At 39.8% G+C, this 19,945-nt stretch overlaps 1 protein-coding gene across 1 annotated transcript in view; it reads left to right on the top strand.

The window, feature by feature from the left end:
• LOC134443414 (NACHT, LRR and PYD domains-containing protein 3-like) overlaps positions 1-19,945 on the top strand; it is a 61,691-nt gene that overhangs the window by 15,806 nt on the left and 25,940 nt on the right. Inside the window, exons 4-5 of the mRNA XM_063193200.1 lie at positions 12,086-12,281; positions 12,369-14,136. Coding sequence (XP_063049270.1) covers positions 12,086-12,281; positions 12,369-14,136 — 1,964 coding nt within the window. The remainder of the gene's footprint in view (positions 1-12,085; positions 12,282-12,368; positions 14,137-19,945) is intronic.

The following is a 19,945-nucleotide window of genomic DNA, read 5'->3' as shown; positions in this document are numbered from 1 at the left end:
AGCTCAAAAAACCCATGAATTGGGGAATTCGCATTATTAGAATATTGTTATAAAATCACATTTTTCTTCATCAAAATTCGGGTCACATTAAATCAGTTGAAATTTGGTACTTTCTACATAACCTGCAATGGTCAATACTTGGTTAGGACATTCTCTGTCTTCATAATGACCATGATGCATTTAACATTGAAGTCAATGGAAAAATAGTGCATGGGAGTTATGGAAGCCCAGATATCCTTGATACTTTGCTGTCAGCTGTTCTTGTTTGTTGACCTGGTACCCCACACTTCACTCTTCAATATACCCTGTAGATTTCCATGCCACGTTTTGGCGCTAACTCACCAGTTTAATTCTAAATAACCAGAAATGAAACCCCATTGAAAATGAATGGGGTTTAATTTCTGTTGAGTTAGAATTAAACTGGTGAGTTAACACCAAAACGTGGCATGGAAATCTTCGGGTATATTGAAGAGGGAAATGTGGGGCACCAGGTCAACAAACAAGAACAGCTGACAGCAAAGCATCAAGGATATCTGGGCTTCCATAACTCCCATGCACTGTTTTTGCCATTGACTTCAATGTTAAGCGCATCATGGCCATTATGAAGACAGAGAATGTCCTAACCAAGTATTGACCATTGCATGTTATGTAGAAAGTACCAAATTTCAACTGATTTAATGTGACCCGAATTTTGATGAAGAAAAATGTGATTTTATAACAATATTCTAATAATGCGAATTCCCCAATTCATGGGTTTTTTGAGCTGGAAGGCCAATGTATATAAAAAGAAAAAAAATAATGATTGGAATAGTTAAAAAACTGGGCCATGAATCTACAATTCATGACAGTTTAACATTATTGATGGAATTATGGAAATAAATCAACTTTTTCATGGTATTCTAATAAAAAGGCCTGGAGCTGTATTAACAAAGACACTGAGGAGACAGGTGGTTGGAAAGTTGTAGACCAACACTTGATGGCTGTGTGGTAAAGGAAACCTCCAGTTCCACATAGTAGCTTAGGACTGATAAGATGTGGTTGTAGAACCATGTGGCCAGTACATGCCTGCAGTTGCCTGAGGAATGGACAGCCCTGTATACCTGCATGTGATTCAGATGTAGAATGTTTCAACGTCGTATGGAAAGAACATGATCTGGATGACACAACCTTTTTGTAATAACAGCAACAATAGCTCCTTCAAATACATAAATATTCAGTATGTACTGACATCACATTTGAATTTTAATTATCGTTTTAATTATTATTGAAGTAAAGAAACAATATGTTTAATATTGTTATTGACAATTTGCAATAATCACTTTCACTCATACCCTAATAATAAAGACTATATAACTTCTAAATATACAGTCCCCTAAAGTATTGGAACAGAGAGGCACTGAAGACTTGGGTTTAAAGGGGCTTTAAGTAGGATTAAAAGGTTCATTAATCACTGTTCAGAGTCATCTGATACTTATTTGAGTCATTAGGTGAAGGGTGACTCTCGCGACCACTTCCACAGTCCACTGTCAGAAAACCCCAAATGCAGCTTTTGACAGCGCTGTCCGCTTCGGGAGAAACCTCATCAAAACAGTGTTTTATTTTCTTTAATATTATTTGTTCCAATAACTTCACTCACCTAAAATGATTTAAATAATGAGAAATATCTCCTCCAGGTACTAATTATTCAATTCGTCAGGTACACTATGTTAAGATATATGCGTTAGTTCAATTTTTGTGGGGATTTGTAAAACTTTATATTTTTGGAATCCTTAGACCCTAAAGAGTCAGAAAAGCAATGTTTGACAATTTTCAAATGTCATTAATGCATCAATTTTGGGTCTTGAAAAAGTGGACACTATCATACTAAAAACGCCTAGGCTAATTTGCTAATATCTTGATAAATTGAACATAAAAGTAGTTGTGAGGTAGATATTTTAATAGGAAAAGTTGTTATTCAACATTCTTAGATAGTTCAAAGGGCCCTTAACACAGATTTACCACAAATAATTTAGTTCAGGGCCCAATTTTCATGGGTTTTTCATTCAAAAATGAGTGTTTTTTCTCAAGCGAGAAAATACTGGTATATTGGCTTTAAAATAAAACTTACATGCCTCACCACACAAATTTTCCTCTTCATCACTTACGTTGCAGTACAGGGTTTTTTATATTAAAAGTTTTCTTTAATGAATGTTATGTTTCAATATGCAAACGAGGTGTAACTTAAACATGCGCTAATTTACATGCACACCCAAATTTGACATGTAGACAAAGGCCCTATTGAATTAAGCAGAGACTACAGTGTGTTTGGTGTTCAACAAAGGATAATGTTGTTACTTTTTTACTGTGCTGTCCAATCCACTGGGGTACACAGACATTTTGGGGGTCAGGTGCTCGAGATGTGGGCGGAGGGCATATGGAACTGACTAGGATATTGATGTTATCAGTTTTACCGTAGATGATCACGTCAACATGGACCACAGTACATTGTAAAAAAAAAAAATCCACAAAAGAACTCAAAAAGGGCCTTTTTTTGACCAGTAGGGCTTTAGCACCACCACGTTCCTATCTGTGCACACCTGATACAGTCACTGTTTGGTTTGGAAATCTAACAGTATAAGTCAAGTTCCAAATCAACAGACTGATCTGCTTTGCACTGAAAGTAGTGGGGGCTAGGCAGCACCCCACCCTCCAAGCAACATACTGTATGAGTAGTCTGTACTGAGGAGGCCAGTAACGGGGAGTAATTGATTACATGTTTCCAAATTCCATTATTCAAAATACAATATTTTAAGAAGAGCTGTATTTCCTTACAGTTAGGCTACTACTTCCGTGAGTGGTAATGAAATTACATGTACTACGTGAAAGTAAGTGGTAGTTTCTAGGGCTGAGTAAAATAATAGAGTTAATCGATAATCGATCGAATAAAATCGAAATTCACATAATCGATTCACTGGGCACAAAATAGATTTTTTGGTTCTTTTTCTTTTTGTTATTTTTGTTTAATTGAGATCTATGGAAAATACCCAGTAGGTATTAGTCAATTAGGTCTAAGTCTACTTATTACAAATTAGCAATCTGTTAACACTGTCAAGCCACAGCCCTTTGACATTTTCATATAAAAATAGGCAACAGCATCTTTTGGGGGAAATCCTGGCACTACGAAGCAGGGCTTTGAACCGGTTCAAGGAACGAAAACCGAAAACGGGAACGAACAGAATTTTACGCAATTTTATGAGGAGCAGAAACGAAAAAGAAATTGTCTTCAACTGTTCCGGAACAGAACGTTATTCTGAAATCCACAAAACTGGGTAATAACGGTTTATTTCGTTCTCTATATATTTTATAAAATTTCACAAAAGCATACCCTGAAGCATACATTGAAGTGTTTCCGCTGTAGAGTTAAACAGGAAATTGGATATATTCGTCAGCAACAGACCAGCTACACCATATCTACACCATGCAGGGTTAGGAAATATAGCGCAATACCTCCATATGGATAAAACTTACAGCCATGTAAGGAGTTTAGCATGTATCCAGAATGTGAGAGGGATAGCCTATCTGAATGTTTTTAGATGCTGCCTGTGATTTAGCCTATTATTTTTGGGGATAGAGTAGCTACTGTGTAAATCAAGGGCAAATACTAATGGGTACGCCTATTCTGGGTATAAGGTACAGTCCATAAAAATAGACTTGATAGGCCCGCAAAACTCTTCCAGGAACGATAAGAACGAACGATATTTTGCGTTCCGAACCGGTTCAGGAACAAAATTTTGGTGGCGGAACGAATTCAGGAACGAAAACGTTAAATAAAGGCCTAGCTGAACCGTTCGGAACGGAATGATTGAAAAATAATTTCGTTTTCAAGCCCTGCAAGGAAGGGAACGGATAAAATCGATTCGGAATGAACCGAATCGAATCGAATTGAATCGTGATTAATCGATTCAAAGCCCTAAGAATCGAAATCGAATCGATACTGGAACATGGCTGCGATACCCAGCCCTAGTAGTTAATAAATTCATGTTTTTATTTTTTTTATTTTGATCATTGCCATGCATTACCAGAAACCAGAGTGACATAATGTGTTGGTGTGGCAGTGGCTGTGTGTCTGACAGAAGGAAATTAACATGATGGACTGGACTGCGTGAGTCTTCATGCACAATTATCTACCTTTATCTGGCTGTCCCTGCTGGTAACCCTTATAATATCCTCCTTGGCTGAGTTTCCCAAACACACTTAAGCGTAGGTAGTACTTAGGTGGCAAGGTTGGACTGGGATGAAACATTAGGCCAGGCATTTTAGCCAATACCGTCCAACAGAAATTGAGAGAGACAATGAAGCCTGTGACAACATTAGTCTTCAGTCTCTTACGAGCTATTTTGACCACAAAAGAGAAAATTAACATTTATTTTTATCGGACAGGTCAGCTGTAGCGGCATGAGGGCTGATACTACTGCATTAAGATGAGGAACAGGCCAGAATCATCACCAGTCCACCGGGCAAATGCCCTGTAGGCCTTGACTGTCCAGGGGTGCGATTCTGGAACGTTAGCATTGTACTACAGATGTACTTTAAAGTTATCTACTTACTTCAAGGCGAACTGCGTGCATTTCTCGAAGCCTTACCATTCCCACAGTAAGCCAAAAGTAGTGCGGCTACTTTCCTGAGCCCACACCGCTACTTACTTTCTTGGCATTGCAGTGCGTGACCAAAGAAGCAACAAGAGATAAGCATGATTGCTGAGTCATGATTCAGCTGTTTCCTCCTAAATTCAGTGCGTGAAGTAGAAAGCAATAGTGTACAACCACCACCAGCACATTTGATTGGATGTCACGACACCGTGACTCTGCTGTTTCCTCCACAACACACCTTGTAATTTCTTTGTGAAAAAACACGGCCGTGGCATTACAATCTGACACCGTCCGCACCAATAATGCAGTATTATCTGCATGCCGATTGGATTTCGTTTCGTTCCGAGGTGTAATTTGTAAAATATTTGGACAATAAAGGTGTGGTTACTCCCAAAACATCGCCTGTTGAAGTGTCATATCTCTAAAAAATTTTCGCGCGGATTTCAGTACATAGCCTAGTGGTATTCACGCTTGCATCCCAATGGGAAAACAGAAGTCACGCCGGTTCGAATCCACATGGTTGCAGTGCCACAATTTTGGAAATATCTGGCAGAAATAGATAATTTATGTTGTGCATTACCAACACACACGTGCAGCCAAGGGAAAATGTGTTACACTGTAGGGTCCAAAACACGATTTCACGAGTTGTTGTCAACATGCTGCACGCTGGTTTTGAACCCGCGTGGCTCGCGTCATCCCATTGATAGGCAAGCGTAAATACCCCTAGGCTATGAAATGAAATTCGCGCCAAAAAAATTTAAGTAGTTGACACGTAAGCCAGTGCATTTCCGGGAGTAACCAATACTTTCTTATCTAAATATCTCACAAATTACACATCGAAATGAGACGCAATTCAATCGGTATACAGCTAAAAGTATATTATTAGTCTGGGATTCATCAGATTCCAAGGATATGACGTTTTTTTTTCACGAACAAATGACATGACGTGAATTTGTGTTCTGAACACTCTCGCAGCTGTATCATCACTTTGTGTGCATGTCGATTGATTTTCATCGCGTTTGCACCACAGGATTAAAAGATATTGACACATTTGTGGTCAAATATGTACTACAAGTTTAGCTAATGGGTGGAGTCACGCTCTGAAGTAGACTAGCGCTGTGTGTTACTTGGGGTGGCTGAGGTGATGTCTGGACTCAATGGATCTACTCCAGCTGTACTTCAACTTCATTGTCGAGATACGGATAGGAGGCGCCTCACTTTCAAAGTCACCACTACTTCAGAGTGCACATTACTCCAAGCAGTAGTTACTTTGTGTGCTAACGTTCGAGACACAAGAGTTAGCAACTTTTATAGTATTTACTATGCAACATTGCTAACAGACTAGCTACTTCGCCCTTTGAGAAATCCACCCCAGTCATGTTAGGTAGTGGTACTAAGTATGAGGCACCCCTTAGACAATATCAGGGGTAGACATCAATTCAAGTTCATACAATACCTTTCCTTGCACATACAGTATACCTGTACAACATGATGAACATAATACACATGTAAGGAAAAGTAGTGTAGGCCTATATAGGCCTATAAGCTTTTAGTGATGATGTCAGACCTATTCTGATATACTGACAAGGGGCCACCTCATAATTAAGTGATAGCCTCTTACTGCAGATGGGCCTGTCAGCAGGACTATTCACTCTTTGCTGAAAACAATCAACCACATCATAACAACATTGTTATGAAAATACAGGGAGTCTTATATAGACTTGTATAGTAAACGATTAAGACTTGGTCGTTATCATTTTGGTGACAATAAGGTTATAACAGAGGGACTGTGTTAAGGGATAAGATTAAGAATGACTTAATATTAATTTATTTGGGGAAATTTAGCCCTGGACAATGTGCAGCACAATCTTGGACAATCTGTTGCACTAAAGTCTCTCACAACACTGGGCAGCCTTTCTACCCAAAGGGAACTTGGCACCACAGTCCTACTTACAGTACTAGAGCATTGAGCACCACACTGCATTATATGACACTTTTGTACTTGGGAGGGATTACCACCATTACACATTATTACTTTTTTTAATGACTTGCTTTGGACAGCTAAGTGTATGCAGATGTGTGACTGATATGCTGCATTTCTGCAGTGTCTTTTGTACATGCCTATGTTGCTGTCTTATGAATAATATCTTGGATTTCTGTGGTGTGTATTATAAAGGATGTACAGTATATTCTGGACACCTGGATTTCAACTAGAATTAATAGGTTCATATTTATTACTTAAGTGCTAACATTCCGCGCGCGCACGCACACACACACACACACACACACACACACACACACACACACACACACACACACACACACACACACACACACACACACACACACACACACACACACACACACACACACACACAAACACACACAAACACACACACACACAGACACACTGCAATAAAATGATTATCAAGTAGTGACAGTGACAATGACAACGAGGATGATTTGTAAACTCTTTTCTGATGCTGTGTAGGTAGAATAGTAAGGGAAGGAGAAGGGAAAAGATGGGGTGAATTCACAATTTAATGCTTTTTCTCCCACTCTGAGCAAATAATCTCCTCTGCTATAGAACCTATCTGCACCCAACTTTGCAGGCCTATTCTTAGCAATAGTGTGAATGTTTGTATTGAGGGATTTGATGATATCTCATTCATAATTTTTATGACATCATAGGCATAAAAATAGCCCGAAAAGCCATTTTGTAAGGTCATTGGCAGTAGTTTCTGATTTATTGGATAAAACGGAGATAGAGAGGGAATTGTGGCTATGTTTTTGTATTTAACATAGGACTACTAACAAAATAATAATAATAATTTTAAACCTGGCTTTTTCAGGCGGCCAGATTAGTTGCTTCAAATGATATGCAAATTAGTGCATATTTAATTAGATATAGCCTAATAAGTATGTTTAAACTTAACATTATACTAAACTTGTAATACATTTTGTTCTCCTATTCATATGATTAATTGACTGGTAAAGTTTCATAGTGATATCTGTAAGTTTAAAAATGTACCCTATTTACCTGCCCTTAAAACAAAATAAAACTAGGGGTGGGCAAACATGAAAATCTTTAATCGCATTAACTCAATGACTTTCTGTGATTAATCGCGATTAATCGCATAGCGCGCGAAACCCAAAAATATTAATAATTAATAATAAATAAAATAAATAATAAATTAAATACAGATATTTTATAAATTAATAAAATAAAATAATTAATAATAATTTGCATATGTACTGTGTAGATAACCTATGTAGGTCTAATATAATATTCCACAATGGAAATGTAGGCTATTTGCCAACCTATCAGTCTAAATTAGGCTATATAGTAGGCTATATGCCTATCCAATGTAGGCCTACTAATGAAACAAATGATTGCATACAATATTACTAGTGCTACTTAAGATTGTAGGCTACTGAAACTGATATATTAGAAATTAGAAACTCAAATTAGGATGGTCTGCACGGGCCTACAAGAGGGGAAAAAAAGCTTGTCACTTAAAAAAAACAGGCAGGCAGGCATGTGTCTGTGAGATAGGTCCCGCCTTCTCTCACTGTCAAAGACTCCCACCTTCTCTCTTATCTGTCGCTATTATTTAAGGTGTTTCAGCGACTAGAAACGAATTGACTGTCTGTTGGCACTGACAGCAATTACATCTTTCAAAACAATAACGTTGACATAACACTATCTTAAATGCTGACGAGGTTGCCGATGTCGCGAAATCATAGCCTAACATGTTGATGCAGCCTACTATGCACGCGCAGCCCCATGTAGAAACCAAAACGTTGCGTGAGGAATGTAATATCTCGCGGTCCGCTTTTTGATCAGGGCTTTAGTAAGTCCGCGTGGCGTGACAGCTGATAGACGGCCCGCATAACAGTAGACTACCTTTTCATGCTGACCGTACAATAGTTAACCTTGCGAGCTGCAAAGGCGAGCCACATGCTGCTCGAGAGTTGCGCAAGGAGGACTGTAGAACTGTGTACCGAAAATGTCCATTCAGAAGTTGACGTCTTTCTGTAGGCTACGGCTGTTTTGTTTTGCCTCTAGACATTCTTCTTCTCTGTCAGCAGTCACTGGAAGCTGCAACAAGCGTGCTGACGCTTTCAAAATAAAAGCCACGAACGACTGTCATAAAAGGCAAAAAAAAAAAAAAATCTGCTGCGTTATAGCGTTAACAAAATTGTCGGGCGATATTGACCTCAATAGTTAACGCACCGTTAACGCGTTAACGTTGCCCAGCCCTAAACAAAACAAACAAAAACTCAAGTATGGGTCACTGATCATCTAAAACTATATGGAAATATTTTCTCTCATCCCACATGACAAATTGATTGCTAAAAAATAATTCACAGGTATTCCTGAAGATAGGATAAATTGGTATTAGAAGGCGGCCATTTTGAAAGCCCTATATGATCACCATAGCAACCCAAAAAAATTGATTCCTCACAGTCTAAGGTTTCCAAAAATATATAGTTTTCATAATCCCCCCAAAAATTTAACGAAATTACACAAGATACCTGACTAAATACATCATGCAAACAACATGTATTTTATGAAAGCATATCACAAAATCACAAAACTTTTTTTTTTTTTTATTTTTTTTACCTCGTTGACCTTTTGACCTTCAAATCTGACCTTAAAGGTCAAGTTCTATGCTGGCAACCGTGGACCATGAAACCTTTGTCCATGCTGATAACTTCTAGCATGATTGTCAACTTTTGAAAAAGAATTCCATGGATATGAAGCCCCTCCCAAAAAGGCAAACCAGAAAATGCATTGTTTTTGACATTCAAATTTGACCTTAAAGGTCAAGTTCCATGTTGGCAACCAGGTGATTCTGAAACCTTAGTCCATGCTGATAACATCTAGCATGGTTGCTGACATTTGAAAAAGATTTGACCTTAAAGGTCAAGTTCCATGTTGGCAACCAGGTGATTCTGAAACTTTAGCCCATGCTGATAACTTCTGGCATGGTTGCCAACTTTTAACAGAAAATGCCATCAAACATTTATTTTAGGGTCTTGGCAGGCTGACTAAAGGGGGGTTATAACCTCAAACAATACCTAGCACAAGCCAGACAAGGTGCGGGGACATCAGAGGCGTCGCAATCACGTTAGCCTACTGTCGGATTGGCAGTGTGTCCGAATGCCCCCCAGCGCGAAACATCCGCTATGATGTCTGCATGCACCGCAGTGTGTGTGTGCCATATGTGTGTCTGCCTTGAGCGCAGTGACAGTGGGCCGCGTAAAGAAAATGTGCAATGATTAAAAGGATCCCAATGTTGAATGTCTCATTATTTCATAAAGCAGTTGCATATTTTCCATGTTTACAATGCGCGTGGTTTGGAGATCTTGTACCCTAATGTAGACTACAATACCATAGAGGGAATTAGTTCTTAATTTATCATTTACAATTCTGGACATTATCAGTCATTTAAAGTAATGACAACCTCTACATTTCAGTGAATTGGATAGAGTACCCTAGGGTACAAAATGCACTAATTGATTTCAACAAAATGCAATGGGTGAGTGGTGAATATGCCTGCTCTTCATTGATTCCTTTCTTTTGATGTGGGTTCAAATCCTGACAGACGGTCATAAAAATTTGTTTTGCACAGCTTTGATTGATCACAGCTTGTAAAGCATGAGTGTGGAACCTGCAATTTCTGGCGGTGTGGGTAATGCGTATTTCTTCCACCTTTGAACAATGTGTTTATGTGTTTTTTTTCAAACTTATTCAAGTAACATGACTTGCACAAAGGACATTTGGTGTGGTAAAAGTTAGATGCTTGTGCACTTGGTGAAGTAATCAATCACTGTTGCTTGAACTCTGTCTGAACTCGCCCAAAGATGCTGAAATGTCACGAGTAAAGCCGGGCATACACTGTGCGATATTTTCACTTGTGGGTCTTAAGCTTCTGCTCACACTGCACGATGGAATTTCACTGTTTAAAAGTTCACAACTCACGACCTCACACTACACGAGCCGACAGTCGGATGCGAGCGAAATGCTTCCACCGTACGACGCAACAGGCATGTTTCCCCGGTCTGCAGAGGAGGGAACATGCGCACCTGAGGTGGAGATGAGGTCGCGCTCAACAGCGAATCGCACGGCCCTATTATTTTGTGCATGTGAAGTGTCAAATCGGGTCGTAGCACTGCTTTAACTGTGCGATTTACGCACGAGCCACGGCCAGAATTTCAAACCGTTTTGATTTTCTTGCGACCCTGTGATTGCACGATCATGAGGCGAAATCGCTTGTCGTTACCCCATGTACACTGCCCGATGCGAGACTCACGATTGACCTGCGATTGAGCAAGAAATCGGCCCGATTCTCAAAAAGTCAAAAAGAGTGCCAAATCAGGGCAAAATCCGGGCAAAAGTCGCACAGTGTAAGCCCAGCTTTAGAGTCACTTGCTTCTCAAAACAAAGGCAAACAAGCTATCCATGCTAATAGTTCCACCTGCTACCGTCTTCAGAGCGAGCAACCCCTTTTTTCCCGTCGAGACATACCTCAATCGTTCGCTTTAGCGTCGGCTATTTATAAGTGATATTTAACGGCCGCGATTTTGTTCTGGACTGGCTCTCTGACTGGAATTGAATAATAAACATGGCCATTTACAAAGGTCTTAACATATGGTCAGCAAGCAGACAAGTTATATGAACTATCTTCCAAGTATTAACTGATGTCGTCATTTAGGAAATCGTTAATCAAACCATTTCAAATGATATAGCACCGACGACTAACCTAACCACCGTACCATATTAAGCAGATCAACTGGTGGATTGTTTACAACTACAACTGGTCTCTTTTCAACCATTAAAAGGCTTGAAATGACTCACCAATTTAGTGGCAGTTATAATAACACCCATAGCATTAACAATGACACATTTGGGAGCTCTGGAAGTCTACAAGTAGCTTACTAAATAGATGGGAGTGAGACCTCGCCGACCGAGCTAGCGGCTAGCCCACCTCTCGTCAAATAACACAGCTAGCTAAAACTAGGTATCCATCATATTGACAACGATCATATTAGTTTATAGAACTATTTAACAAGCCCTAAATTTCTCAACATTTCGCTAGTTGGTCAAGGAGGGTTCTGTGGTCAAAAACGAAGCATTTTTTAACTTTGTAATTGAAAACACAATTTATTAGGTTCTCGTTTTAATGGCTGTGGTGGTAGTCAGACGCATTCATTTCCCATGCTACTAGCCTGAGGCTAGTGCTGGCAGCAGTTTCAAGGGGCATGTATGTTCTGAAAGCTCAGTTGGTAAACTAGGCCGGCCCACCTCTCGCTCTTCACAAATTGATTGGCTAGACTGCCCCCAGTAGCAAATTCAATATGCGGCCACTAGGGGCGTCTAGATTTCTAGGCTACCAAATTGCAGCTTGTGATAGCAAATGCTAAGTGTGCATTTATGATGTGTGCTTAAGGAACTCGAGAAGAAGATCATGACTTTTGTGAACAATGAGCTGCAGAGGTTTAAGCAGATCCTTAGTCCAGACTACCAGGAAAACTTTGAGATGAAATCAGAAGATGAGAGTGATGCCAGAGAAGGAGCTCTCAAGATGGCGCTGCAGTTCCTCTGTAACATGAAGTATCAGGATCTTGCTGACAAATTAAATGAAAGTAAGAAAAAAATAATTATTTGATTTAATTTGTTTGATTTAGGTTGGAAAACGTTTAAGTAGTTTCATTTGTTATTTTGTTCAATAGATGAGATGGATGTATGTTGCCAGAATAGCTTGAAAAGAAATCTCAAGAACAAGTACCAGGTCGTGTTTGAAGGAATAGCCAAGCAAGGAAGTTCTGTTCTGCTAGAGGAGATCTACACAGACCTCTACATCACTGAGGGAGGAAGTGGAAAAGTAAATGAGGAGCATGAAGTCAGGCAGATAGAGTACAGATCCAAGAGGCCAGCTGGACAGGACAAACCAATCAAATGTGCAGACATCTTTAAACCCTCACCTCATCCTGGCAAGACAATCAGAAGAGTTCTCACAAAGGGAGTGGCTGGCATTGGGAAAACAATATCTGTGCACAAGTACATCCTAGACTGGGCTGAGGGAAAGGACAACAAAGACATCAATTTCATATTTCCGCTGTGCTTTAGGGAGCTGAACCTCATGAGAGAAAATGAGTGCTCTTTGATGGATCTTCTTCAACACTTCTTTCCAGACCTAAAGAAATTAAAATCTGTCAGCCTGGACAAACATAAAGTGCTGTTTGTCTTTGATGGTCTGGATGAGTGCCGATTCCATCTCAACTTTCAGAGAAATGAGAGTTTGACTGATATGGCAGTCATGAGACCATTGGATGTTATCTTAACAAATCTCCTCCAGGGTAACTTGATCCCTTCTGCTCTACTTTGGATAACCACTAGACCAGCAGCAGCCAGTAAAATTCCTCCTGGTTGTGTTGATCTGGTCACAGAAGTGCAAGGTTTCAATGACTCACAGAAGGAGGAGTACTTCAGAAAGAAGATAAACGACGATCGTCTTGCAAGTGATATCATTTCCCACATTAAATCATCAAGGAGCCTCCACATCATGTGCTACATACCTGTGTTTAGTTGGATTGTTGCTACAGTTCTTGAGATGATTTATTCATCAGAACACAAACAGATTCCAAAGACTTTGACGGAGCTGTACACATACTTTCTCATTTTTCAAAGCAAACAGAGCAACATCAAATACGGCATGCATGCTCCTGAGGCAGAATGGAAGAAGCCAATTAAGCCTCTGGGAAAGCTTGCCTATGAACAGTTAGAGAAGGGAAATCTGATCTTTTATGAAGACGACCTCAGAGAGTGTGGTTTGGATGTCAAAGAAGCAGCCGATTGCTCCGGGTTGTGCACTCAGATCTTTCGAGAGGAATCAGGGATTTTTCTAGGGACAGTGTTCTGCTTTGTGCATCTCAGTGTCCAGGAGTATCTTGCTGCTCTGTATGCAGTTTTGAGCATGGCAATTGAAGGGACAGACATAATATCCTTAGACTCTGCACCTCCGATGACTGAATCTTTGATCAACTTGCATAAAAGTGCTGTGGACAAATCTTTGGCTTATGACGATGGACGCTTTGACCTCTTTCTCCGCTTCCTTCTTGGCCTCTCTCTGGAGACAAATCAGACTCTCCTGCATGGTCTGATGAGTAGAGGGCAGAGAGACATCAAGGTCGAGAATCAGAATCAGGCCAATGATGAAACAATCAGGTACATAAAGGACAAGATCAAGCAGGCCTCTTCCCCAGAAAGGATGATCAACCTCTTCCACTGTCTGAATGAGCTCAAAGACCAGTCCTTATTGGAGGGGATCCAGAGCTTCCTGAGGGCAGGGGCATCTTCACCTGGCCAGTGGTCAGCATTAGTGTTTGTGCTGCTGACATCAGACCAGAATCTGGATGTGTTTGACCTGAAGAAGTACATCAGGTCTGATGAAGCTCTCCTGAGGCTGATACAAGTTGTGGAGGAATCCCACACGACTCTGTAAGTACACATTTAGTTCACTTTTTAAAATGTTCCACTACCAGATCTATTATGAACATAACAGCAGGGTTATTCTTTCTACGTACAGTACAGGCCAAAAGTGTTGACTCACCTTCTCATTTAATTAATTATCTTTATTTTTGTGGCTATTTGTAGAACTTAGTACATTTTCAGGGAGGGTATCAAAACTGTGAATGAACACATGTATAATTATGTGCGTAACAAAAAAATGAATATATATATATATATATACACACAAATAATGTTTTAATTAATTATTTAATAAATATAAAAAAAAAATGCCAAACAGTGACGTCAACACAGCAAAACTGAGGGCCCCACATGTTTCAACAAGCTTATTTTTCTGTCTATTTTCAAGTAAAAATACCCAGTCAGTCGAGTCAATTTTAATTGATACAAGCAATACGAGAGAGATTTACTTGATGTGATAATGGGTCACTTGGTCAGCATAGCTGGTTATCATGAAACAGTGATATAAATGTAAAAGTTACAGTGAAAAACCCTGCCACAGATTCCCACCAACACAGGTTTGACCTCTCCAAGTAACTGGGTATGACTCAATCATATCAAGAAAATGTCTGTAAAATCCTTGTATTGGCAAGTGTTTAAAACTAGGTTTTAGGTCTCATAATTCTAGTTCTACAATTCTAACGAGTTATTGGAGGACTTTAATGTTCAATTAGGATTGACATGACTGACTGGGCATTTTCATTTGAAAATAGACAAAAATAAGTTTACTGAAATGTGTGGGGCCATCAGTTGTGCCGTGTTGACGTCAGGTGGATAGACAGCTGACATTGCTGTTGGACGACAGCTAGAACGATATATTTTGGTAAGCACGTAATTCTCCATGTGTTCAGGCACAGTTTTGATGCCCTGCATGAAAATAGCCTACACAATGAAAATCCACGAAAATAAAGAGCCTGCATAAATGAGAAAGTGAGTCCACACTTTTGGCCTGTACTGTATATTGTGGGCTAATAATAATGCTGTATTCAATCACATGAAGAGTTTTACTTGTACATAAAGAAATATGTCGAAGGACAGCACTAGTATTCAGGTAGTAGGTTTCTTGTAAAGGAACGCTCCACTTTGTGTTTCCACATTCATTTAGCTCATCATGGATTGAGAGGTGAGGGGGAGGAAGAGAGAAATATTTGTGGGAGTGAAGACATCAATGTGTAGTGAAAGTGCTCCACTGTCATTATAGCTTTCATTCTTTATCTGCATAGAGAATCACTATGTTTCACTTTCTGCAATTTTATTTGGATCCTGTAACTCATCACACAAATGCATGAGCATCTGCTGAAACAACAAGATTCCAATTGTACCTTAAAATCATTTTTGGCGATGCATGCAGTGTTGTATGATGTGTTTGGCATTATAATCACAATGCAGGTCAAAATCAGACACACATCAGCGAACACGTCCTGGGTACCGTAAATCCTCTAATTGTGGCCTGTATTCCATTACTGGCCGGGATTCTAATAGACATTGCCAACGTTACGTAATCACCATCAACAACCGCAAAGCATTTTGGGTTTGCAGTCATTACTATAGTAACTATATTAGCCGGGGAGCCAAAGTCCCAAAATTGGGTTGGACCTGACATGGCTTGCCATACTTTTTATTTGTGATTTTTTGGATAGTTCTATCCCTTAGGAAAAATAATTGGAGGGTCTGCTCGGGCGGAAATATCGCGAAAAAAAGTTGTGCCTATTTGAATGTATGTACCCTTCATTTTTTGAGAGAAATTTCTGAAAAATGAAAAATGACCTGAAATCCTTGGTGGCTTGGGTAAGCTGTCAATAAAGGCTTTCCAGGTGCACAGGACATACATGCTGACAACATTCAATAGAAAAAATATTCTTAAACCTCATTTCAATAGGATTTTGACTCAATTTTGTGCTTAAAAATTAGGCGTTTTTTCACTTTTTTGCTATATTTTCATCTTTACCTCATTGGCAATCAAGTTTTTCTTCATGTTTTGACATTAAACAATATGCCATTCTTTTTATTACGAAGTATAGTGATACCACAACAAAAACTATGAAAATACAACCAAAATCAATGGATCTGCGATGACTGTAGTGTATGTACCCTTCATTTTTAGAGAGAATTTTCTGAAAAATGAAAAATGACCTGAAATCCTTAGTGGCTTGGGTAAGCTGTCAATAAAGGCTTTCCAGGTGCAAAGGACCCATCTACTGATGATATCCAATAAAGAAAATATTGTTAAACCACATTTGTACATGATTTTGGCTCAATTTTATGACCTAAAATTAGTCTGGGTTTTTTTCACTTTTTTTGCTATATTTTCACAATTTCTTCATTGGCAATGACGTTTTTCTTCATGTTTTGACATCAAACAATATGCCATTCTTTTTATTAAGCAGTATAGTGATACCACAGAAAAAACATGAAAATACAACCAAACTCAATGGATCTGTGGGGACTCCAACTCTAGTTGGTGATCAACAGGCCCAGAAAGTCAATAGAATTTCAGCCTACAATCAAAATGCTGAAATGCATGCTGAATACTGAGCAATATGAACACACACACACACACACACACACACACACACACACACACACACACACACACACACACACACACACACACACACACACACACACACACACACACACACACACACACACACACACACCTAATCTGGGGATCCTACAATGATCTCCACCCCAGGTGACACCCTGCATACTGTACATGCTTCGTACATACCCTACACATACATAGCCCTACTTCCTGGATGTGACACAGTGAGCTATTTACACAGATGGGGCCTACACAAAGCCTGGAAAGCCTATATTTTCAGGAATCACATAACCCATTGCAGTTTGCACACAGGGCAAACTGTTCTACATAGGACATCATCACCAGCATGCTTCATACACTACTGGAGAACATGGAGCTGAGGAACACATATGCACATTTTTGGACCACAGTTTGGCCTCCAGCACCATCCAGCCATAGAGTCTTTGTTCTAAACCCCACTATCTGAGACTGTACAACCATCATGTACTGTGGATTTCCTCTCTAACTGCTCCTTCTTGTTATCAACACCAGCACACCTCAATGGTGTGTGCTAAGCCCTCTGCTCTACACCCTATCCACCCACAACTGCCTCTTTCTCCTCATTTGCTGACACGTTGTCACACTAATTATGAATGAAGACAAAACAGTACAGGAACAAGACAAAACATCTTCTGTCGTGGTGTAACGACAATTACTTCGTATTGGACTCCAAAAACAACAAGGGAATCATTGTGGACTTTCACAAAAACAATCACAGAAGTCACAGACCCCTCTGGTGACTCATACAGTGGTGAAGAGGGTCAGCAGCTTTAAATCCCTGGAGGACGTGTCCTGGAGTATTCACATGGCCTCAGTGGTCAGCAAGGCCCAACAATGTCTCTTCTACCAGAAGAAACTGATGGGCTACCAAATCCTGAAGTCACTGTTGGTCAACTTCCACATCTGTGCCATCAGAGGACAAGTTGGCACTCCAGCATGTGATGACAACAGCTCAGAAAATCCCTGGGATGCCTCTACCAGAGATTAGTACTATCAACCACACGCACTGTCAGGATGTGGACACCAAAAGCAGAAGAAGCGCCGAAATACTGCTTTGAGTCCACTGATTGGTCTGTTCTGCAGCTGCTGAAACATCTGCATGGGGGAGTTCCCAGTAGTTTGGTACAAATTTGTGTATGTGCATGTTAAATGGGCAAACATCCTCTCTACACGTTTTAATGTCATCAACGGGGTATGACGGGGGGAAAATTTATCTCCAGCCTTATTCAATGCTTATATGGATGAAATGAGGTATGACAAACAAGTTTTATAGTTGGTGATAGTTGGTGTTGACTAATCACTTGCTATATGCAGCCAACCTTACCATTCTATCTCCAAGTAAGAGTTAGTTCCAACAGCTCCTTTATATCTGTTCTGATTATGAGGTAGAGTTTGACATTAATAACAATGTTAGGAAGAGTGTGATACTGTGATTAAAGTTCCATCCTGTCTATCTATCTAAGAGCTGGGAGTAGCAAATGCCACAAAATATCTGTGGTGCATCCTGCATCCTGATGGCTGAAACTGATAGCGCAATTAGTTGATCCAGGTCATAGCTCTGTTAGGGACATGTCTATGAGCTGGGAACACTGGTATAAGTGCCTTCATTAGCTTCCCTGTTTATATGTACTGTATGTAGGCTACAGTATGAAAGTATGCTGTTGTGAAGTATTGGTGTACTGTGTATTTCATGTATCCCTTTTGGTCCTCAAGCCTGTAATATTATTTAAAACATGTGCAAAAGAGGTAGCTGAGCCACTGCAACACATCTTCAACAAGAGTCTACAAACGGGTAAGGCACCTGTAGATAGTGCCTACAGTAGAAGACCTCTTCTCTCATACCAGTCCCCAAAAAGCAACACAACAATGATTACAGACCAGTGCTGCTCCCACATAATGAGAACATTTGAGTGGGTATTGCTGCTCAACAGAAAGAAAACCCAGGTTTGCCATGCTCTGGATTCCATACAGTTTATTTATCAGGATAATGTGGGAGTTGTGGACGTTATCAGTGGTGTAGTCTACTTTTTATTGTGGGTATACTGTATATTTGAGCATTTTTGAAGTGGGTATACTGTATATATTTGTGCTATTCAAAACAATGGATCAATCCATTTTAAGTGGGTATACTGAAATCCCTGAAATTTAGAAGTGGGTATACTCTGGATACCCGCGTTTTACGTAGACTACACCACTGGACGTTATCCTGTAACTGCTACATAGGGGAAATTCTCACTTGGACAAAGGAGACAGTGAGAATAATGTTCTTTGATTTCTCTAGTAGTGCCTCAAACATCCAGACACTTTTGCTGAGAGATTAACTTCTGCAGATGGTGGATACAGCTCTGGTGACCTGGATAAATGACCCCAGTACATCAGACTAAATGACCTTACATCACAAACTGTGGTCAGCAGCACTGGAGTGCCACAAGTAATGGTGTTCTCCTTGGTGTTGTTCACCCTATACCACCTACTTTTGCTACAGCACTACCACATGCTTTTGCTATACCTACCACATGCAAGTTTCCATAATGACACTGCAATTGTGAGGTGTATCAAGGGTGGGTAGGATGGAGAGTACAGGCAACAGGTGGATAACTTGGTGCCTGACCAACTAGCTGCAGCGGAATTCCATAAAAACTAAGGAGACGGTGCTTGACATAAGGAGAACCACCCCTCCACTCTATTAGAAAGGGTTCTACACAGTGTGGTCTAAAACGTCAGCATCGGAAAGGTCTCACACACTGTTGTGTTGTATGACCACCCTTTTCTTAAATTATGATACAAATTTGGTGTTGTATTGTCTTAATAAATGTATACAATGTCTGGACTTACTTTCACCAAGTTTTCACCAATGCAAGATCTTGTATTGATGATGGTAGAGTCTGGACACTATGTAACACCTTCTCCAGCATATCCCAAAGATTCTCAGTGAGGTTGAGGTCTAGACTCTGTGGTGGCCAATCCATGTGTAACAATGATCGCTCATGCTTCCTGAACCATGATTTTATAATTTGAGCCTGATTAATCTTGAAATATGCCTGTTTTTTTTTTTTTTTTTAAATCCATTGATATAATTGCATATTGATTCAGCTTTCCAAATACAAAGTATTTCAGTGACTGTTGATGGAAATTATTTAACCCCTCAAACAGACTAGCATATTTTATATGACCTTATATGGTAATTTCTTTAAA

Source organism: Engraulis encrasicolus, unplaced genomic scaffold (assembly GCF_034702125.1).
Source record: "Engraulis encrasicolus isolate BLACKSEA-1 unplaced genomic scaffold, IST_EnEncr_1.0 scaffold_31_np1212, whole genome shotgun sequence".
In the NCBI taxonomy this organism is placed as follows: domain Eukaryota; kingdom Metazoa; phylum Chordata; class Actinopteri; order Clupeiformes; family Engraulidae; genus Engraulis; species Engraulis encrasicolus.
This window is presented reverse-complemented; position numbering and strand designations above follow the sequence as displayed.